Below are 23,937 nucleotides of genomic sequence, written 5' to 3'. Positions count from 1 at the left end.
TGCTAAGCTAGCGCATTTGTTTTGCTTGCATTTACCCACAATGCCCTGCGCTGTGGTCCTCTTCCTGCTTCTGGAGCGGTCTCCGGTCCATTTGGTCCGCTTCAAACCAGAAGCATTCGAAGTCTGGTTCACAGCGAACCAGAGTTTACTTGTCTGAACTGAGACCGAGGTTTGTACCAGAATTAGCTTTTTTGGTTCTTATTAGAGTTTGATTAGCATTCAGACCTCTCCAAATGAACAGAACCTTCCAGGCAAATTGACTGCAGTTGGATTAAAGCGGACTGAAGAGGGTTGGTGGGAATGCTCCCTTGGGGCGCAGGAGTCCGGTCCAAAATCAGGAAGTGGTCTGCAGCGCAGGGAATTCTGGGTAAATACAACCAAAACAAACGTGCTAGCCTAGTGCTAGCGGGAGAAATGGCTCATAGTCTTTAGTCAAAGACAAAAGTGAAATCCTTGAACCACTAAAATCTGACACCACTCCAATTTTGTTTATGTTTTGTGAAGAAGGAAGTGACTCAGTGTCTTCAGAGGTTTATTGTGTCGTTTCCTTCAGTGGTTCTTGGTGCAGCGCCCCCACAGGCCAGGAGGGGAACAGGTTGGTTTGACTCAGAGCAGAGAGAAAGAACCACAGCAGCTGGAAATGTAACAAATGTTGTGACTTTGGTCCCAAACTTCAGAATAAACTAATACCAATTTATCCAAATGTTTTACATTCATGGGTTTTTGGGTGCTGTCAGATTAAACCAAACTAAATTCATTGTTTATAGTGAACATTTGTTTAATTATGATAGTTTTAAAAAAAAATAAATCAAAGACAAGCTTCAGTAATTTAGTATTTTGTGTATTTTTTGTGTTTTCAGGGTCTCAGCTGGTTCCTAAACAACAATGGCGACAGCTAAAGAGGATCTGTGGAAGACCCTGGAGGACCTGACAGGCGACCAGTTCAAACAGTTCAAGTGGCTGCTTCAGGCTGATGGGAATGACCCCCGGTCCATCCCAGTGTCCCGGCTGGAGAAGGCGGACCGGACAGACACGGTGGACCTGATGGTCCAAAAGTACGGCGAGGCCGAGGCGGTGAGGAGATCGTTGCAGGTTTTAGAGAAGATCAGCAGGAATGATCTGGCACAACGTCTGTCAAACACAAGATCGGCGCAAAGAGGGGAGTTCGAAAATGGTAAATATGAAAACTGTTATTGTTATCATGTCCCAAAATTCTGACAATCTCAGATTTCTGACTTTAATCTGAGATTTCTGATTTAAATCTCATAATTTAAATTTGTATATCATTAAATATCAAAATTCTGACTTTAATGAGAATTTAGGTTTGCAAGGAATCATTTTATCTTAGATTTCTGACTTTAACGTGAGAAATTTTACTTTCCTCTCAGAATTCTGACATTAACGTTACAATTTAAGTTTGAAGCCATCACTTAATCTCAGAAATATATGAGTGGTCCAACTGATTCTGTTTTTGCTCCAATCCAGGCCTGACTGCTGTTCCTTCCCAATGTGAAAGTGAAAGACAGAAGTCCAGACTGAGGGAAATGAAGTCAGAAACGAGGCTGAAAATAAAAGAGAGAAAGATGAAGATCTGTGAGATCCAGCGTTCAGCAGAGCTGAGCAGGAAGTCTGCCGAGCGACAGACCGCAGAGTCTGCAGACTTTCAGAGTTTTAATCCAGTCGGTCCAGGAAAGTCTGTCCCATCTCACCGAAGCCGTTGAGGAGAAGCAGAAGACTTTCCAAAAGCAAGCGGAGCAGCTCATCAGAAAGCTGGAGAAGGAAATTTCAGAGCTGACGAAGAGCGAGGCGGAGCTGGATCGTCTTCTCCTTACGGATACCAACCTGCAGTTCCTCCAGGACGTGGAAACCTCCGACCTCACAGAGTTCTCCGTTCATCAGCCGTCCTACGGCAAAACCGTCATGGCCTCCGTGGACAAGCTGAAGGAATTGCTTGACGGAGAGATGAAGAGGTTCCTCAGCAAGGCCAAGCTGATCCGAATGCAGCAGTTTGCTGTCGATGTGACTCTGGATCCGGACACGGCGCATCCCAACCTGGTTTTATCTCCAGACGGGAAGCGGGTCCACTGTGGCGGCGTGAAGCGGAATCTCCCCGATAACCCGGAACGGTTCGACACCGCGGCCAACGTTTTGGGCAGGCAGAGTTTCTCCTCTGGGAGAGTTTATTTCGAGGCTGAGGTGAGAGAAAAAACGGCCTGGGACGTCGGCGTCGTCTACGGGTCGATTGGCAGGAAGGGGTCGATCTCGTCGAGCCCCGGCGGCGGCTACTGGGCCGTCGGATTACGAAGCGGGGATACGATCAAGGCGGCCAGTTTGAACCTGGATGTAAAAACTCCATTGAACAAAGTCGGTGTTTATGTGGATTACGAGGTGGGCTCCATCATTTTCCACAAAGTTGATTCTGCAGAAGAGATCCACCGATACTCAGACTGCTCCTTCACGGAGAAACTTTATCCGTTCTTCAGTCCCGGCGTTTATCACGGCGGCTTGAACGCCAAACCCCTGATCATCTCCCAAAGTCACCGCCATCCAACTCCATGAATTAAAGCATCTGCAATTCAACTGGTTTTTTTTTATGATTCCATTTGTACGGCGGAGTTTAAAGTCATAATATTACGAAAATAAAGTCGCATGAGATTTAATACAAGATTAAAGTTGCACTAATATGACAACAAAGTCATATTTGAAAAATAAAATCGAAATAATATGAGAATAAAAAATATTTTAAGAACAAAGTAAAAAATTCTAAAAATAAAATAGAAATAATACGAGAATAAAGTCAGAATATTATGAAAATAAAGTCATAATTATGACACTAAAGTAATATTTTAAGAATAAAGTCAAAATGACGAGAAGTTGAAATAATGAAAATAAAGTTATAATATTGTGAAAATAAAGTCAAAATAATATTAGAATAAAGTCAAAATAATGAGTATAGTTGTAGTTATTATATAACAATAAAGTAATATTTCAAGAATAAAGTCATATGAGAATAAAGTCATTAATACAAGAATAAAATTATAATATTTTGACAGAGTTGAAATAATACAAGAACAAAGTCATAATTTTATGCTTTTATTCATGTAATATTTTTATTTTCAGAGTGTGGTCCTAACACTTTATACGATACTTTATCTAGTGGGTGTTTGTGTAAAACTTGCATCATAAAATCAAAATAATTAAAAATGTTCCATTTTACACACAACTTCTCCATGTTTTACTGTCAGAGGTTTAATATTCCTGTTGAAACTTTGTTTTGCGCTGTGATAAAATTCAAACTCGGTCAGTCAACATTTAGTTTCAGGCGTCAGTGTGGGAGTTTGAACGCTACATCGCTCATTTAGCTCAGTCACTAATAAAAAACGAGTTAAAACAGAAGCTAACCATCAGGAGAGAGAATAATTACTGGTTTCATTTAATAACATCACATTATTACAAACACGTTCGCTCTTTAATACTGAAAAATCAAAGTTGGAATAATCAGACACAGTGGCTTGATACAAATACAATAATTTTCCTGTTTTTAAAACAATTTGAGCTGTAATTGTCATGATTGTATTGTAGATATTGCCAGGAGACGAGATAAACTATTTTCAAGTAAACAGACAAATTATGTAGACAAGACGTTCAGGTTGTAATAAAACCAAGTCCTTTTTTAATTATACACAACATTACGTTTCTCTGTTATTGTTACCATCATTAATAAATAAGGGTTTGTTCTTGTTTTCTTTCTGGATATCACTGGGTCAGATCTTATTCTAGATATGTCTGTCAATATTTTCACAAATATTTACTAGGCGTGTATTTTTGAAACAGTTTGAAAATAAATATATAAAATATAACTTTATATGTCCCACAGATGATACACATGTTTAAATTAAGAGCTAAATGCCAGTAAGGCCTGCAAATAGTTAAATTGAAAACATAATTGTAATTCAGCTATTGTAATTATTTGTATGCGAAACATTTGAGAAAGGGACACAGGTTTATTGTAGTACCATCTTTCTGCCACCAGATGGCAACATCCGCTATTTTCGCTGTTTTCCCTCCGGGTTTTCTGAATCTCATCCTATCCATCTCTTTTTCTAAGAACATTTCCAAACCGTCTCTTTCCTCTCGCCAATCTGTTCACTTCTAATCCCGTCCATCCTGATCATCCCAATTAAAATCTCTGCATCTTATTAAATAGGAGGTGGGATCTAGACAATGTTTTTCTTTTCACAATGTGTATAAAGTTTGTTGAATTGATGCGATTGATATGAAAAAGGAATAAATCAAAACCGTTGTGCAGTTTTCATTCTGATTATAGTTATGTGACAAGTTAAAGTTCAGACTGTAGATGTATAAATAAAGTCAAAGTGACAATATACATCTACAGTATATAGTAATGACATCTTAATACCTCAATGTAACTACACTTGTGTTAGCCAGTCAGATTGAAATTGTAAAGAGTAGTCATAAAGTTCAATAGGGGTCAAAGTTCACGTGATGAGCAGCACAATTAAGCAGATTCTGTGAACAGCATTTATTCACAGAACACATTTCCATTTATAAACAAAGGTGTATTATAATACAATAGAAGTATTATAATGGTATTTAGTAATATAAATTGAATATATATATATATATATATATATATATATATATATATATATATATATATACGGCAGCTAAAGAGGTAAGATTATTTACTTTGGTACAATAGTGCTCAGCAATTGGCTGGTTGGACTTACTTTGGTACAATAGTGCTCAGCGATTGGCTGGTTGGACTTACTTTGGTACAATAGTGCTCAGCGATTGGCTGGTTGGACTTACTTTCGCATGCTACTGTAGCTGTTGCATTTGCATGCAAAAGGTAGTGGGATCGATGCCCGCATCCTCCAGTTTTTCGTCATTTCTTTTGCGTTCAACTTCATTTCGACTGTTATTCTAATAAAAATATACCAAAGTATTGACGCTGTTCTACTCTCACCAGTGATCCCTTCAAATCAACATGAAAATCGCAGCAGTAAACACGTCATGGATATATCTATCTTTAACAGGATAGATATCCTAACCTGTTAAAAAGAAAGCATAATTGATCCCCTTTAAAGCTTCAACAGGAGCAGATTTATAATTGATGATGGGTGTTTTACTGTCTGCACGTTTGCTGAAGCTGCTTTCAGTTTGAAGAGCACGCTCCTCCTCTGCAAGCATAGGAGCTGATAAGAGACGCTGACGTCTACAGGAAGTCAGACTGAAGCAGGACTGAAACTGTTACACCGTTAGCGGACAGAAACATTCAGCTGTATTTAAACAGCCGGGTTGGACTGAGATGGGTGAGTTTTCCTTCTACGCTTGATTCAGCAGCAGAAAATGTAGAAATACTCGGCACAAGAACAGAAACTAACATGTTTAGCAAAGCAAAGAACGAGGTTTGCTTTCTGTTTGATAAACGCCTCTCTGTAAAAATAACGCAGAGATGTTCCAGGCTCTTTAAAGCACTTTAAAAACAGTTTTACACAATTAAAAAACATATTTTTGTTTAAATCTGCAGCTGTTAGTTCTGTCGCTGTAACAGAAAACACCTAAAACAAAGCTGGGCTAATTATATAACCAGAAACATTTACAGAATAAAGAGTTTTTAAACTAATATTTCCATGAAGATAAGTCAGGCAGTAAAACAAAACAAAGTGAAAGAAATATATCAATCGGTTGCATTGATTTGGAGACATGAATTCAATCAACAAAGCAAAATGGAAACTTTCGTTTGGTCTTCTGCGTTGAGAATTAGAGTTGTGTATTTAGCCTTTGTACATGACATGGAAACAGGTTTTATCCAGTAAAAATCAACCTTGATTTGCAGAAGTAAGCACAATCTTGTTTGGAGTATATTTGTTGGATCTCATTTAAAGACATTTATTTTAACTAAATATTTTTCTGTCTCCATATTTCCAGAAGTTCCCCAAAAGTGACAGCATGGAAAAACTTTCTGTGGAGCTCCTAAATACTCTCAAGAACTTGAAGCAGGATGACTTTAAACAATTTAAATGGTTTTTGAAGCAGGATGACATCTTGAAAGGTCAAAAAGGCATCCCAGAAGATGAGCTGGAGGGGGCAGAAAGATGGGAGACGGTTGATCTGATGCTACGCCAATTCAAAGGCCCTGGGGCTAAGCAGGCAGCAATCAATATTTTACAGGCGATTGGACAGAACAACCTGGTGGAACAGTTAAAAAGATTCTGTGAAGAACAAGGTAAGGGAAAATAAAACAATTCTGACAATAGAAATGTGGAACCATTTGTATTAAATGTTTCATTGACGTTTAGTCTCACAAATGTGTGCTAAATTTGCCAGCACAGTTGTGTGAGTGGAATAATAAGATACCAAACACACACCCTAGTGGAACTCCTGTGCTCAGACTGATGGACGCATTATTTAATCTAAGTAGAGATTTCTTACTTAGAGCTACTGTAGAGAAGAAATCCCATCACACTGAAAAATTTTACTTTGCTTTGACACGTAAATGTTTAGTTTCTTGTAGTTTAAAAAATATATTTTTTCGAGATTAATGTGCCGCACATACATATTGTCTTCAAGCAGACTTGGGCTCTTCTGTCTCCATCTAACTGGGTTGCATAGTTATGTGGGTGTCGTTTTGAGGGGTGAAACGATACCTAAATCTCATAAGACGAGACGAGAGGTGATATTAATTTAACAAGAACAAAATGAAATACTTTCAAGAAAACTTTAAAAGATTTATGCTGCAAAAGGGCCTTTATTCTGCATTTTCATTTTCACCTGAAACTCTTGTCTGATTTCATTCACCTCTTCAGACCTTGGGACAGTGCTTCAACCATACATGGTCTTCAGTACAACATTTACCATTTCCTAGTTGCTACTGATGGCATGCGATTGTGAAGTAGCTCAGCGAACCCCTAGACACCAGCGATCAGTTGTTTTATCAATGCTTTCTGCCTCCATCAGCCTCTCAACAACTTGAAGTGCTCAGATATTGTTCGTCTTTCTCACTTTGTTGCCATTTATCATTCCTACTGAAAAGCCAAAATGCTGCCAAACAGATGATTTAAGGTTACTTAAGGCATCTTCTTAACCGTTGCGCATCAATTTACCCTGTGCGCAGTCCGGTGGGGACACAATAACCCAGCATGCGCTTTTACAAGTTCTTTTTGTGTGTGGTTTTGAGATCAGCTTGACTGGACAATCCCACGCTTTCCCGCTGTCCGACCGTGACATCTGGTGCGATCCTCCTGAGCGTCACATTAAGACCGAGGGTTAAGTTACAACGATGGCAACTGGCTAATGCTCATGAGATAGCAGTCACCTCAACAAAAAATATGGTGACGTTTTATCTTGTTCTCATTACATTTTCAGTAAAGGATGATGGTATGGTTAGTCTGTCGTTTAGGTTTCGTCCATTTTGTTGGACGTTAGTTCCCAAAGTTCTCCCCTGATCAGTTGGGTGTCCTTTGGGTAGCCTGTTGCATAACTCCACTTCTGTGACAACAGGTCTTGAAAGAGTCATTGGTAAAATTAAATTAAATATATTGCAGCACTAATTCTGATATGTAAAAACTAGAGTTGTTTGTCCAGATGGAAGAGCTACTTCATGGATGCCTTGCTTTGTTTCAGATCTCAACCCTCGGCATCTACGTTTTGTGACAGAAGGCATTGGAGAAAAGGAAGCCGAGTTGGAAAAACTCCGGGAGTTTGCAGTGGACGTAACCTTGGATCCGGATACGGCGCATCGCGATCTTGTCCTCTCCAGTGATGGGAAACAAGTTTACGACACTAATGTGACCAAAGATCTCCCAATGACCTCCCAGAGGTTTGATACATGTGCCAGTGTAGTAGGAAAGGAGACATTTTCCTCAGGAAAGTTCTACATTGAGGTTCAGGTTGAAGGGAAAACTGATTGGTCTGTTGGGATAGCCCACAAGTCCATCAACCGGAAAGGGAAAATCTGCCTCAGCCCCAATAATGGCTTCTGGACTATATGGTTAAAAGACAAGGTTTATGAAGCTTTGGCAAAGCCTTCAGTCGTACTCCCTCTGAAGTCCCGTCTTCAGAAGGTGGGAATCTTTGTGGATTATGACAAGGGTCTCGTCTCCTTCTATAATGTAAATACAGCAGATCTGATCTATTCATACAAAAAATGCTCCTTCAAAAAAAATCTCCTGCTGTATATTAATACAAGTAGTAACTGCAATGGCAGAAACTCTGCTCCAATGATTATCACTCCTGTAGTTGACAAGATAAACAAAGCAACACTGAGGAGTATCAAGGAGTTTGCATTTGAGGTGACTCTGGATCCAGATACGGCACATCCAGAACTAGTTTTATCTGACAATGGGAAACGGGTCCATCACGTAGATGTGAGGAAAGACGTTCCAGACAATCCAAAGAGATTCAGTGACCATGTCAGTGTTTTAGGAAAAAGTTTCTCCCATCAAAGATTCTACTTTGAGGTCCTGGTTAAAGGGAAGACCGACTGGACTATAGGAGTCGCCACCGAGTCGATTGAAAGGAAGGGAGAACTCACACTGCAACCAGAAAGTGGTTTCTGGACAATTTGTCTAAGGAATGGGGAAGAATATGAGGCATTTGATAAACCAGTAGTCCGTTTAACTAGAAGATTAAATCCAGAGAGGGTGGGAGTATTTGTTGATTATGATGGAGGTCTGGTCTCCTTTTATAACGTAGATACTACTGATCTTCTCTACTCCTTTACTGGTTGCTGCTTCGCAGAGAGACTTTTGCCTTTCTTTAGTCCCTGCACTAATATTGGAGGTACAAATTCTGCTCCTCTGATTATTTCTCCTGTCAGTCTCTTTGATTAGATCAATCATATCGTCATTTGAAAGACCTAGAGACAGCGACGAGTGATGGTGCATCCCGAGAGAGTCAGCAGTTCACCTCAGAGACACACAGGACAATCAACCATGCCCAAACAGTCTCAGACCTGATGTAGACTGAGGGTACATTCACGCCAACCCTGGTTAGCCCACTTTGAAATAGAAAGTCTAGTTCAGTGAGAACGTCAAATTCTGACATGGACCAAAAAAAGCAAACTCTGGATCGCCTACAAACCTAGGTCTTGGATTGGTTGAAGTAGAATCTGGCATGGTTCAAATTAATATGTGAACACCAAGCGGGCCAGAGACTGTTCCAAAGACAGAAAGCAAACTATAGCATTCTGGGTAAATACAACCACAACAAACACATGTCTACTTCCAGAAGGAGAAATGGCTCCTGGTCTTTTACCAAAGGACAGAGAAATACTACAACCACTAAAATCTGTTGCCACTCCATTTTTGTTTACATTTTGTGAAGAAGGAAGTTGCGCTTGGCGTCTCCCCAGAGAGAACCTAACTAAGTACAGGGAGAACATGTGAACTTCATGCAGAAAGACCCCAGTTCAAGGTTCAAACACTTATATGTCCAATCCAGATTTCAAGAATGTAATTCAGTTAACGTTGATGATTCTGGCTTATAGCTAATGAAAACCCCAAATTCAGTTTGTCAGAAAAGTACATTACATCCAACAGGTGAAAAAGGATTTTAATGCAAAAATGTGGATGAGTTGAAACTATGTCCTTACAGTACAGCATTTGCTCTGAAGTCCAGGTTGCTTTGGTATCGGTCAGACAGTCAAGAACAGCACCACATGGTGATTAGACCAACTTTTGGTACCTTTGGCTGTGTGGGTTGGTGTGGGTACTGTAGAGGAATATAATTATATTAATAGTTAAAAATTATGTTTGTTCGTCGGTGTGATGGCTGCAGTTACAGCCACACAAATGTGGTAATATTCACTCTCACCACACGCAATAAGTTCATTTCACTTATATTTGGATTTCTTTAAGTTTAGGATTTAATTTACAGAATAACTAGTTTTGTTTAGAAAGCAACACATCACAGTGTATTCTAGAATAAGTGCGCACATTTTAGTTTATATTGTTGTGTTTTGCTTGATTTAATCTTTGTTTTGTTTCTGAGTTTAAGTGCTGGCTGCCCAATCCTTAGGAGAGCAGAGAGGTGGAGAAGGGGTGGAGCAAGCCAGCTGAGACTGCAAATTGGTTCACACCATTACTCATCATCCAGAGGGGGGGAATGGGATTTGCTATGTTAGTTTCAGTTAGGTTTCTGTGTATTTTCCCCTTTGTGTTTTGTATGTGGCCTGATCAGCCAGTATTTAAGTCCCCTTTTGTCTCTGTTTGAGAGGTCTGTTTTTTGAGTTAGTCTGAGTTGATGTCTGTTACTTTGACCTCTTTTATGGGCCCAAATTTTGTCATTTTTTCTATTATTTACCCAAGTTTTGTTTTGGGTTAAATAAAAAATAATTATTATTGACTTTGAACCGGTGCCTGGCTGTTCCTTAACTGCTCGGTCCATCACAGTGGTGTCAAAAGTGGGATCTCGCAGTTAAAGGCACCGGTTATTATTTTTTTTAGTAGTCCTCTTCCTCCTCTTACCAAGCCATGCAAAGAGCAGGAAGGAGTGCCAAAGGACAAAAAGGAGATCCTCAAAACCAGCCTGCCGGAATGGAGGAGCAAGTTGGAGAGGAAAATGGAGCCTCTCGAGGGGTGGATAGCACTGAGGGTAAGGAGCCAACAATATCAGAAGTAATTTCCATTCTTCGTTCTCATATGGGCCAGCAGGAAGCCCAGGAAACAAGACGGAGGGAGGAGTTTAATCGGCAGGAACAGCGCTTCAGAGCACTGCGACACCAATTTCAGCTGCTACAGGTGGAAGTGCAAGCGCGTACCCCCCTTGCTCCTGAGCCTCGATTGGATGAGTCACAACAATCCGATGCAGAATCAAGTGAAGGTGATGACCATACCTGTGGCAATAATGAGCAAATATATGCTCCCTCAGGTCAGTTTCACTCTCATGAACCCAGACTTGAAAAACTGACAGATGAGGATGACATTGAACATTTTTTAACAACATTTGAACGCATGGCTCTAGTTTGCCGGTGGAAGAAAGCAGATTGGGTTTTTTACCTGATTCCATTACTCACTGGCAAAGCAAGAGCTGCGTATGTTCACATGGACATGGATGACTCTCTGGATTATTATAAAGTTAAAGAAGCGGTGCTTCGAAAGTACGACATTAATCCTGAAACATATAGATTGAGATTTCGATCATTGGAAGTAAAACCTGAGGAGAATCCAAAAGAATTGTACGCAAGATTGAAGGACTTGTATGGAAAGTGGATGATGCCAAGACAAAAAACTGTGCAGGAGGTAGGGGAGATCATCATTTTAGAACAATATTTAAGAATACTGTCTCCTGAGTTGCAGATATGGGTTAAAGAACATAATCCAAAATCGGCTGCAGAGGCTGCCCAGCTGGCTGACGTGTTTGTGGCAGCACGGACAAAAGGACAACCCTGGAGTCAAAAAGCATGGAAGTTGAGGGAGGTTGCAAGACCTGTTCCCCATTACCGAAAGGCAGGGGTGAGTAAACCTCTAAAGGGCCAATCATTGAGTGCTTTATCAAGAGTCCCAGCCAAAACAGTGATTTGTTATCTGTGTGGGATGGAAGGACACACAAAACCAATGTGCCCGAAGAACTCCACAAAAATAACACAAATGTGTTTTGTGCCCAGACAAAGTATGGACTCCAAAGGGGAGTCTAGTTTAAGAACGACCTCAATTGAAGTTGAGGGTAAACAATTAGAGGCACTCATTGACTCAGGAAGTACTCAAACTCTGGTGCACAGAGACTTTGTTCCAGCAAATAAGGTTAATGTGGAAACAATCCCTGTCCGCTGCATTCATGGAGATGAGTTGTTGTATCCAACAGCAGACTTGTATATTAAAGTACAAGACCAACTTTATCTTCTAAATATTGGTGTGGCTGAGAATTTGCCATTTCCAGCAGTGCTGGGTCAAGACCTGCCTGTGTTGGGTGATTTATTGAACTCCAGCAAAATGTGTAACATTGCATTAACCAGATCTCAGGCTAAAAAGAGAGAGGAGTTTATACAACCACTCTGTGCCTTGCCTTTTTATGACGCGGACCTGGAGACCACACCCGGGAAGTCTCGCAAGTCCCGCAGACAGCGACGGCAAGAGAAATTTCAACACGCTGTCAAGTCACCTTCTAGCTCTGAGCCTGAGTTACCAATGGGGCTTAAAATCCCTGCTAACATTAGAGAATTGCAGCACAGCGATCCAGCCCTAACATCTTTATTCCAGAAAGCAGAGGGAAATAAAAATCCTGAACGAGGTTTGAGCGGCCTGGGTGAATTTTTGCTGAAAGATGGCATCTTATATCGTCAGCAGGGGTCAGCATTGCAGTTAGTGGTTCCTGAACCAGTCCAGAAGGTAGTGCTGTCTTTAGGACATTCCATTCCATGGGCTGGCCATCTTGGAAAGCACAAGACACTGGCCCGCATCAGAAAATATTTTGATTGGCCTGGAATACGATCTGATGTGACTCTGTTCTGCAAAAGCTGCCCTCAGTGCCAAAAGTCTTCCCTAAAAATTCCCCCCAGAGCTCCTCTTCAGTCTTTGCCAATCATCAACACCCCGTTTGAGCGGCTGGGAATGGACATTGTTGGCCCCCTAGAAAGAAGTAAATCAGGTAATCGTTACATGCTGGTGATCCTGGATTATGCTACAAAATATCCAGAGGTTTTTCCTTTGAAATCAATAAAAGCTAAAGCAGTTGCCTTCTGTCTCATACAGCTCTTCTCACGAGTTGGGTTTCCAACTGAAATTCTCACCGACTGTGGAACTAATTTTCTGTCCACTTTGTTGAAGCAGGTGTACCACCTCCTAGGAATTAAGAGCCTAAAGACTACTCCATATCACCCTCAGACAGATGGCCTGACAGAGCGCTTCAATCAGACCTTGAAGCAAATGTTGCGCAAGTTTGTCAATGAAACCGGCACAGATTGGGACCAGTGGCTACCTTATCTTCTCTTTGCATATAGAGAAGTGCCACAGGCCTCTACTGGTTTTTCACCTTTGAATTGCTGTATGGCTATGAAGTCCGGGGTCCCTTATCTCTGTTAAGAGAGACATGGGAGGGTGACAAAGAAAGATCTCAAGCTGTAGATGTTGTCTCTTATGTTGTCCAGATGCGGGAACGACTGGAAAAGATGATGGCATTGGCCCAAGCTCATAAGGAAGAAGCACAGAAACATCAGAAAAACTGGTATGACCAGTCAGCTCGCCAGAGGTCTTTCAGCCCTGGCCAGAAAGTGTTGGTGCTCCTTCCTAGTGCTGACAGTAAACTGTTGGCAAAATGGCAAGGTCCGTATGAAATCCAGAGCAAACTGGGGCCAACAACCTACAAGATTGCCATTCCAGATCAGCCCCGTTCCACCAGGGTGCTCCATGTCAACCTGCTTAAAGAATGGGTAGAAAAGCCAAAGGCAGATGTTTTTCTTATTCAGGATGTGACAGAGGAAGAGGAGGAGGATAACCAGTACCTGCCAAAGCCTTCACCTCAATCGCTGGATCTGGACCACCTCTCGGAAGAAAAGCAGGCTCAGGTGAGAAATCTGTGCACCCCAAACATGTTTCAGGGAAATCCTGGTAAAACGGACCTTGTCCAACATGACATTGTATTAAAAGATGGAGCTTCTGTGAGAAGACTGAGTTACAGAATACCTGAGCGTCTGTTGGCTTCACTGAAAGAGGAAGTTGATCTGATGCTGTCACTCGGAATCATTGAACCATCAAGAAGTGAATGGTGCCACCCAGTGGTCTTGGTGCCGAAGAAGGACGGCAGCCTACGGTTCTGCATTGATTTCAGGTATTTGAATGGAATAACACAATTTGATTCATATCCAGCCCCCCGCATCGACGACATGGTTGAGCGGATTGGGAAGGCCAGATATTTAACAACCATAGATCTCTGCAAAGGTTATTGGCAGGTACCCCTGACGGAGCAGTCAAAAGAACTTACTGCTTTCCGGACCCCATGGGGCCTGTTCCAGTTTAACGTCATGCCATTTGGACTACATGGTGCCCCGGCAACATTCCAGAGATTGATGGATCAGGTACTATCTGACATGTCTGATTTTGCTGCAGCCTACCTTGATGACATAGTCATTTTCAGTGCTACCTGGGAAGATCACCTGAAAAATTTGGAGAAGGTGTTGGAGCGACTTCAATCTGCAGGGTTGACTATTAATCCAGCCAAGTGTACAATTGCCAAGTCTGAAACTGAGTACCTGGGGTTTGTTATAGGAAATGGAGTGATAAAGCCTCAAATAAATAAAATTACAGCTATAGAGTCCTGCCCTCTGCCTGAGACCAGAAAACAGTTAAGATCTTTTCTGGGTATGGCAGGGTTCTATCATCGGTTTATCCCTCATTTCTCAGCCAGGGCCGCGTTATTAACGGATCTCACTGGTTCACGAAGCCCCAATAAGATCCTCTGGACAGAGGAGGCTAAAACCGCTTTTCAGGACCTGCGGCAATCTCTCAGTAAGAGCCCAGTCCTGCACAGCCCTGAGTTTAAGAGACCTTTTATTCTACAGACTGATGCCTCTGAGAGAGGTTTGGGAGCTGTTCTGTTGCAGGGACCCCCTGGAGAGCGCCATCCAGTGGCTTTTATTAGCCGCAAGCTGTTTCCAAGGGAAATACGATATTCAACCATTGAGAAAGAGGCACTAGCCATTAAATGGGCCCTGGACTCATTCAAATACTACCTTCTTGGCAGAGAGTTCACCTTAGAGACTGACCATAAAGCTCTCCAATGGATAGAGAAGATGAGAGATACCAATGGAAGGATTACGCGATGGTACCTTGCCATCCAGCCATTTCGATTCACCATCCACCATATCCCCGGCAAGGACAACTGCATCGCAGACTGTCTCTCTCGCTGTCCCAGTGAGAGATCTGAAGAGGGGGAGTGTGTGATGGCTGCAGTTACAGCCACACAAATGTGGTAATATTCACTCTCACCACACGCAATAAGTTCATTTCACTTATATTTGGATTTCTTTAAGTTTAGGATTTAATTTACAGAATAACTAGTTTTGTTTAGAAAGCAACACATCACAGTGTATTCTAGAATAAGTGCGCACATTTTAGTTTATATTGTTGTGTTTTGCTTGATTTAATCTTTGTTTTGTTTCTGAGTTTAAGTGCTGGCTGCCCAATCCTTAGGAGAGCAGAGAGGTGGAGAAGGGGTGGAGCAAGCCAGCTGAGACTGCAAATTGGTTCACACCATTACTCATCATCCAGAGGGGGGGAATGGGATTTGCTATGTTAGTTTCAGTTAGGTTTCTGTGTATTTTCCCCTTTGTGTTTTGTATGTGGCCTGATCAGCCAGTATTTAAGTCCCCTTTTGTCTCTGTTTGAGAGGTCTGTTTTTTGAGTTAGTCTGAGTTGATGTCTGTTACTTTGACCTCTTTTATGGGCCCAAATTTTGTCATTTTTTCTATTATTTACCCAAGTTTTGTTTTGGGTTAAATAAAAAATAATTATTATTGACTTTGAACCGGTGCCTGGCTGTTCCTTAACTGCTCGGTCCATCACAGTCGGTTTCGCACTAAGATATGTTTTAACCTAGAAGAAATGTATTGTGTCAAATGGATTGGGATTATGTAAGAGTGGAAATACTCTTTATGGAGTTGCGCTGAGGAAATCTGGCGCCATAGAAAGTCAAGTTGACCTGGCTCCCAGCTTTCCTTGGCGTGCGAAGCCGAAGTGAGACGGAAAGAATGTCTGGGAAATAAACTGTTTGGATAGATAAGAATAATAATTGGCTTGTTTTGCACCTTTGAAATGGAGCAGATGTTGGAGGTCAATAGATCTGAATGTTTCCAAGGAACTTCCAATACACATCCAGTGTAAGACGGAGCCAAATGAACTACGTAAATGGAGGAAAGCAACGCCATTGGTCGGGGCTTTCCAATACACACCAGCAGAGCTCGGATCCTATAAAAAACTGATACCAGAAGTAGAAGTCAAGAGATTTTGGGACTACTGTAACGATGTGTATGTGATGTTTAGTTCCGCAGATGTGCATTAAAATCTCTTCTCGTTTTGACTATGAGCAGAAGGAGTTCCGAGTCTTATTTAACCTTTATTTATACACTCTATAAGTTTAGGCACCTTTAAATTCCTCTATATAAATGGTGACACCCGACGTGCCAATGAGCCGATTCAGACTTAAAGGGGACGAAAAGGTGTCTCTCTCCAGACTGGCTGCAAGGCAGGGATCCGGGCCAGACACAGAAAAAGAGGTAAGATTTTTATCTCTTACTTATTAAATTATAGAAAGGATTCTTGTCTGGTGGCAGTCTGAAGAGCTAAAAAGTGATAAGGTTCTTTTCTGCTCATCATCAAGCGAACCCTTAGCGCTAAGGGGGGTTGCCTAATCACCAAAGGCTCATAGTTACCTTTTACATTCTGGAAATATACGCAACCTTAAAACAAGCACCTTTGTCAGTCTGGCTTTACGCCCTTTTGGCGATGTGTAACACTCTAGGAATTTCCATTCCGCGTTATAAGTTACCACATTTCAGCGAGCTGGGTGAAGCTCTTCTGAGCAAGCGCCTTCGCGAGTTGATTAATTAAAACATATCACGATTTGTTAAATACGGCGAGAGGCCGTGGGTTAGGAGAATGGCAAGAGGCCATAAGTTTAATTGAAACGAGTCTGAGACATATATTGAGAAGTCTCAAAGTTTAGGAAATTGAGTTTTTTTTAAAGAATATTTATGTGAATTAAACTGCAGTATGTGTTTCCTTATTTTCTTTGTCTAAAATCTTTGTAAGAGGAGTTGGAGTTAAATTGTGCCTTGGCTGAATAATTGTGGTCCTAACATAAGAATATTCTATTGTGTGCACACATTAAAATTGACCAATGGCTAGTTAAATCAGTAGCCAACTAAATTTATATTTTTATAAATATAATAGACAATAAGTTATATATATATTAGAATCCCCGGGGAGAAGAAATTTCACAGGAAGTGGAGAAAAGAGCAATATTAAGAAGTAAATAAATGGAATGAATGTGCTGAGACGAATGCTGAATAATTGGGAATGAATGTGTATGTGTCTGCTGTGTAAGTACTCAACGGCATGCTCTGTACATATTGTAAACTTGAAATGTGCATGTTTTGGCTCATTAAATGACTGATTGCTTCAAAGTGGCGTTGAAGCGTTGAAACTGTGCTCTGCTTAAGAGTTAAAAGTTGGCCTTTAATTTGTCTACAATTGTTCTATACTGTTCGTAACTTAGGTACTAAAGATAGGAAAATATAGCCATATCTACAGCCTAAGTTACACTGAGAGAAAAGAAAGGCGTTTGTGGCGGATTGCCAAAGGCTAGACACACGAACATTTCTTTCCACCCTTTCTACCTCTCTCTTTCTCTCTCTCCCACCCTTTCTATTTTTCTGTCTCTCCCTCCTCTGTTTCAACACGCGTCGCGGGTCCCGGATCTTTTGTGATTTGAGACCATTCCTTGACCACACCCAACTTGTAGTCCACAATATCTAAGACAGCCCACTTCCTATTATGGCTAACTAGCCCACCCTTGCTCACCAACTGAAGAGAAGTGCAGCGTAGCTTTTCCTTTTTTCACTACTCTTTGTTCAAAACAAAGAGGTTAAAAGCATATAGCCTCAAATTAACTCAAATAAAACAGACTTTCATCTAAATAATCATTGTTCTGTGACACTGAACTATGTTGAACATCTTTTAAATGTATATTTTACTGTAAATAGAGTTGAAAACTGTAGGAAAACTCACTTAACTGCTATATCTATTGAAGAATATATAACATATTTAGCAATATTAAGCAATAATAAGCAAGCAATACTACAAGGAGCGGATATAGCGAGCGCAACTAACTAAATTAATCAACTTATTCCTTATGATTTGATTCACAGTAGATCCATGATTATATTACATTGGTGCCAAATTAAAGAATTAAAGAATTGGAAGCAGTCACTATTCAGTTGAGCTCTTTGCTAGTTTAATTTTAATAGCCAATACAGTTAGATTCAAGCAATATAAAAGAAAAAAAAAAAAAAACAGACGTTATTGGTGGTGACCGCGCCAGACGAGGACTAAAAGGAAGTTTTTTTCCTGAAAGAATCAGATCACTAACCAACCATATTTTATATTTTTAAAAAGAAATACACTAATTAATTGAAGTTACATTAACTAGTTCTCTGAGTAAGAACGTAAGGAAAGGAGAGACGCACATGACAATAAAATGGCCTTAACCGCAATAAATTCTGAGATCTCTGAATTAGTAAAATAAGGAAACCTGGAGAGATAATGACAGGCGGAAGTGAAAAATTAATTGTTCCGGCAAGAAAATAATAATAACTAGTGTCGATAAATAAGCGATAAGATAAATTAAGATAAATAAGATAAAGATAAATTAGGGAATTAACTAGATTACCATGACACTTTAAATTATGTCCTAAATACCTGGGGAAGAGAGGAATGAAAGTGTGTGTGAGTAGGCCTACCAGAATGATGTTGATCTGTGCTTGATAAGATGTGTAATAAATATTTGTGTGAAGGATATACAGTATATGGACGGATGAATGTGAAAGAACAGTTTAATGAGCAAAGTATGACAAAATGAATGGAAGTTGGAATGAGAAGTGTATGATAGAGTGTGAACGCATGTAATAAACAGCTAAAATTGCATGTTTGGCTTTAAGCACCAGGAGTTTTGCTTTATTATTATTAGAGGTGAACGGCTTGACTGAGTAAAACGGGTGATTGGTTGGAGTGTGTGTGCGATGCATGCAAAATGATGGCTAATGTGCATGCTTTGGCTTTGCTGTACGAATAGCGGGTTTGTGGACCCAAATGATCTACTATTAAAGGTTAAATTAAGCAGAGCAAAGGAGAGAATAAGGTAGGGACAGGCTACACACACACACACCCACACACATAGTAATGGACAGTAATACACAACCTTCCCTCCCTCCCCATCTGGGGTTGAGGAAGAGAATTGAAAAAAGTAAAACAGCTCTGAGCGGCCGACAATTGGAATTTCCGCTCGCACTCCGACGTGAGCGCGTTCATGATGTTACACACATAGGCACGCCTCCTCCCACGTACCATACACACACACTGACACACAAACCACACAGGGCAACACAACAAGGATTAGCTGTACTTGAGGTAGAATAAGTGCCGGCGAGATTACCTATCAGATTGTTTCTATGTTGTCTACGTGGTTGTCTTAATGTTGTTTTGTTTGTCATAAGTGTTTTACTAACATCCCTCTGACCTAGTATAGTTAGTTATTACTTGGATTGATGAATATCAATTTCACACCAACATTTTATATGAAACTACAATCTTTAAACGAAATTTCAAGGCCTTTAGTCATCCACAGCAAGCCTGACCTCTCCGTACTCAAAAGTCCGGACTATAGAGAAGATTGGCAGGATGCCTTTAAGATTCTGCAATTGATCATTTCAAATCTGTAGGAGTACTGAGTCGACAGAGTCAAACTATGGATCTAAATTATTTTCTAACTTATGAAAAGGAATTATTAGCCAATGGTTTTGGAAAACATTGAGCATAATACATTGGAATGTGGAAGATGTTGTATTAAGTGAAGACAGTGATTTTGTTTTTAAGATTTTATTATCATGAGATGTTATGAAAGTGTTTACAGTTCTATATCTCAGCTCATTGAGTTAAGATGAAAGCGTTAGTTACGTTGAGTTTAAGTGTCATGAAAAGACCTTAATATTGTTGTATAAATTGTGTTGTAATCAAACACCACAGTCTCTACGCCTCCACCTCCACGTCACACGAGGCAAAAGACCAGAAGCTGCACACACAGGACGCAGCTCAGAGCAGAGGAGAGGACGGAGGAGAGCAAAGGAAAAGGGGGGCTTGGAGCCCAACTGCTGAGAGCTGCAACACGGGCGGACTAAAGAAAAACTGGGCCACGGTCCTCAACACCACTCTGTTCAGTTTAAGTGAAACAGGATATAGGATTTAAATTATGGGAAATATAATTAACAAATCAAAATAACTAGAGTAGACAAAGGACAGACGGTTTTTACATAGAAATCATTCAATGGAAGATAATATTCTAGGAAGAATTGGCATTAATTATTAACATGCACAGGTGACACAGTGAATCAGTGCAGTGACAGCAATAATAAAGTTATGAATAACATATTTTAGACAGGATGGTATGTGTTAAAAACATTGTAATGATATTTACTCCCCTTGAAATTATGGGTAATATGAAGATGTAATTGGTTTGTTATTGGAAGACCTCTGGAATCGTAAACAAAAACATCTATACAGATAATGCTACAATTATAATTAATAAAATTGATGTGGGGATAAAATAGGATTTAACTCAAACAAACGATTGATTAAAGGCAAGATAAAATAACTCACTTTAAATGATCACATTATTAATCATTCAGAGGTGGATCTGTTAGCCATGAAAGAGTTGCATATGACAACATTGGCACTAAAGGAGGAGTGTCAATAATGCTGACACAGCATGTCAACATGGAGAACCAAAACTCATCTCCACAGCAGAAACCTGCGTGGGTCATGGAGCACTGGCACAACGCCTGCTCTGACATGAAGCAACAAACGATGCTCAGACCAAAAACAACAACGGCTGAGCACAGGACATGGTCTCCACACCTGTTGGCAACAGCCATGGATGGAAAGATCAGCAGCACCTGAATACTCATGCAACCCGGGGCACAGGACAGTCCACCAGGAAGATCTAAAAGATGATAAACTGATGCTACATGTGGCCATTCAAATTATATAAGAAATACATAATTACATAAAATAATAACTATTGAAAAGAAAATTAATCAAATTAAGCAAACTTATAATTGTGTGAAAATGCTATTTTATTCCCATTGCAGAGCAATATCCTCAATTCTAGTTGACTGGTTAAGACCTTGTCTAAATTGTTTATTTGCAAAACTGGCATGTTCTGTCGAAGAATAAAGATAATGAGTTCTCCCATGACAAATCAATTCATTACCTCATGCACTGCTAACAAGACGGATATCGTTCTATACAAAAAAAAAAAGAAAAGAAAAAAAAAACAGGTTCAGACAATTCAAATAGAAGCTGAAGTGAACCCGACAAGGATAAGTTATAAAGCTCCTATCCTACACACCTGGATTAGCTCAAGGGAGGTCAGCAGGTTACATGTTAGAACAAATAAATTTAGTTTAAAAGTTTTGTCACAATAAGGCTTTCATTTTAAACAATCGATATTTAAAATCATAACGAATTGTTTGAATTTAACCAGATTTAGTGTTTAGTATGGTTACATAACATGAACCTCACACATAGAAACTATACTCACGGATAAAACAATCAGGAATTATCTTAGGAAAACTTATGAATGTCATTAAAACACTCCAATAGGTTGTCTATTGCACACTTTCAACAACAGACAATTGTGCACCTTGCTTTACTTACAATTCAGACCTCGGTATCTACATTTAAAATTATGAAAGGATTTGGAAAATTTTACATTAATGCCAAAATATTATGGTTTTGTTAGGTTGGTTATCAAATTGTTTCTGTAACTAAAACTGTCGATAAAAATAAGTTCATCTCTCACATCAACTGAAACTTGTTGTAGCTGCCAAACACAAAATATGCTGTCAGGAAAACAAATGATAGAAGACGAGATGTTTAAATTCAGATTGCGATTCTCACCAGGTAAACAGACTCAGCCTTAGAGTTAAACAGTAAAAACAGGACCAGGTTTTGATTGCATTCTTTGCTTAATCAAAAGTACTAATTGTTTCTGCTTTCAGTTCTGTTTCTTTTCCAGAAGCTGAAAATCTGTTCCATTCTGGCCGCCTTGTTCTGATGGAAGACACCTAAATATCTCCAGAACAGGAGGAGTGAGACCTGGAGAGACGGTATGATAAACCGAACAATGAAAATGTGGCTAAAGTAAAATTTTTGATTTAAGCAATCAGAATTTCAGGTAACTGGAACAGACCTCTCCTGACAATTGGTGGTTAAATTCAATATAACGACTCTCCACTGAAAATATGCCCTTGGGGCCACATCAACATCTTGGGGTCATTCCTGAAATACAGTGTACATTTTAATCTATAACCTAAATCTAAGAACTATATATATTAGGAAACTTCTCACTTCTTAGGAATAAAACTTTCTTAGGAAAATAAATAAAAACATAAGAGTTGTATTAAATGATTTTTCAAATTAGAACCAGGAAATTTACTTTCCAATTGGACTATTAAAACTAAACTAAAATTATTCTGCAAAATTGAAGCACTGTAGAACCAAGTAACACTTAGGAAATATATTGCCTTACGTGGAAGAAGAAATACAAGCAAATGAACATAAATAAGTAAATAAATTAGCACTATGAGTATGGAAATAGCTATAATAAGTGAGCTGACAAATCAACATTGTGGAATCATTTAGAGTATTCAAGAAGACTTAACATCTTCTAACGGGGAAAATGAAACATTTTAAAAGAGGAACAAATTCAGCAATTCCTTAATAAATTTGATTAACCTTTTCAGGAGTAAAACTGAAATCGAATCTTCCATTACCTATGGCGTAACTCTGCCTATGACAACTGATAGCAGCAGAGCACACATAAACGAGTCAAGGGTGAAACAAAGATGCAATATTATTAGATAATTTAAAACTATATACCCATTTCCAATTTAAATCACTAAGCTCTACATGAAAATTACGTCCAAATAATAGGAAATGAATCCATGGCAGATAACAGTAAAAGCTTCATAAAAACAAATCCTTAATTAGCCTGAAATCAAAATCTGAAATATCTAATATGGTTATTGGCCAGGGTTACCCTATTATTATAGCCTGAAAATTGGAAGTATGTTGAGGAAGTATTTTAGTCATAGAATTGAAAACTATACAGGTATATCGTTATCCTAAGAGGCATGTTGCATTACAGGTTAATGCTGACTCACGTCAAACAGAAATTCATGAGCAAATGTCAGAACCAAAGTAGGACAGAGTAACTTAAGCCTTAACATTGGTTGTATCTGCATCATGTAACATTTGATCAGTTCTCGGAATACAAGGATGATAATCATAGGCTATAACCGAAATCTACTGGCAAATTATAATTTCCTTAATTGGAAAGTATGCAACCCAATTGCCTAACAGAATTATTTGCAGCAAATAATAACGTCAGCTATATTATGGAATTATGTATGGCAAAATCAAAATAATTTTTTCTAAGTAGCATATAAACTAAGCAACAAAGACATGGTGGTATGAATTAGATGTGATTAATATCTAGTTTATCAAAGGTAACTACTATTTAATCTGAAGTGTTATTCCCAGCAGATTGCTTCCGGTATCAACGCTAAGAGCAATACAGTAAATACACGGAAAACGAAACAAGTTCAATGGAATATTTACAGTATATTTCAACACTGACCTTAGCTGCAAGAAGAAACCAAGAGAAACCTTCTCTTGGTTGTAGATTATTTAAGCATAAAAGGAGCAACATCCTGAATATGAGGCATTAACCCTAACAATTCACATCCTCGTGAACTGAATTACAATATAGAGTGTATGATCTAATCCTTATTACTATAATTACACATTACAACAAATAACAGTTAGAATTTGGGGAAATCTGAAATATGATGTTTAACCTTCACTAATTTGTAACTTTGACAGACCAGTGAGTCGATGACACCTGGCTCAATGGGGAATAAAAGGAAGTGATTTGTGTTTAAGCTTACTGCTATGTTGGATAGTCGTCGGAGCGCCGACTCAGTTTCTGATCACTTGAAATGTTGAAATCTTTAAGTATTGTAGGGAATAAACTAAAAACAATTAAAAAATAAATAAATAAAAAATAAAACAGTAAAATTGTTAAGTTCTATTAACATAAAGGTGTAGTCATGGTCATAAGGGGGTAATTCGCTAATTAATT

The 23,937-nt window shown here is 39.4% G+C and overlaps 1 protein-coding gene and 1 long non-coding RNA gene across 2 annotated transcripts; both read left to right on the top strand.

The window, feature by feature from the left end:
* Positions 1 to 885: 885 nt before the first annotated feature.
* LOC114162056 (uncharacterized) lies at positions 886 to 9,733 on the top strand. The gene is made up of 5 exons (XM_028045807.1): positions 886 to 1,174; positions 1,625 to 2,558; positions 5,264 to 5,336; positions 5,959 to 6,253; positions 7,651 to 9,733. Exons 1-5 carry the CDS (start codon positions 886 to 888, stop codon positions 8,856 to 8,858), a joined length of 2,799 nt encoding a protein of 932 aa, XP_027901608.1. The 3' UTR covers positions 8,859 to 9,733.
* A 6-nt stretch (positions 9,734 to 9,739) lies between these two features.
* Positions 9,740 to 16,044, top strand: LOC114161816 (uncharacterized). Its single transcript, XR_003599085.1, has 3 exons — positions 9,740 to 9,781; positions 12,730 to 12,733; positions 15,527 to 16,044. It is a non-coding gene; the product is annotated as an uncharacterized LOC114161816 (long non-coding RNA).
* The last annotated feature ends 7,893 nt before the right edge of the window (positions 16,045 to 23,937 follow it).

Source organism: Xiphophorus couchianus, chromosome 18 (assembly GCF_001444195.1).
Source record: "Xiphophorus couchianus chromosome 18, X_couchianus-1.0, whole genome shotgun sequence".
In the NCBI taxonomy this organism is placed as follows: Eukaryota; Metazoa; Chordata; class Actinopteri; order Cyprinodontiformes; family Poeciliidae; genus Xiphophorus; species Xiphophorus couchianus.
The sequence above is the reverse complement of the archived record's forward strand: the minus strand, read 5'-3'. Positions and strand labels throughout refer to the sequence as shown.

What these genes read in the sequence shown, in the direction of transcription:
- LOC114162056 (XM_028045807.1), top strand. Translation starts at nt 886, where the DNA reads ATGGCGACAGCTAAAGAGGATCTGTGGAAGACCCTGGAGGACCTGACA. An exon ending in GCCGGGTTGGACTGAGATGG is followed by an intron (nt 5,337 to 5,958) that starts GTGAGTTTTCCT and finishes TATTTCCAGAAG; the next exon opens with TTCCCCAAAAGTGACAGCAT. An exon ending in AAGATTCTGTGAAGAACAAG is followed by an intron (nt 6,254 to 7,650) that starts GTAAGGGAAAAT and finishes GCTTTGTTTCAG; the next exon opens with ATCTCAACCCTCGGCATCTA.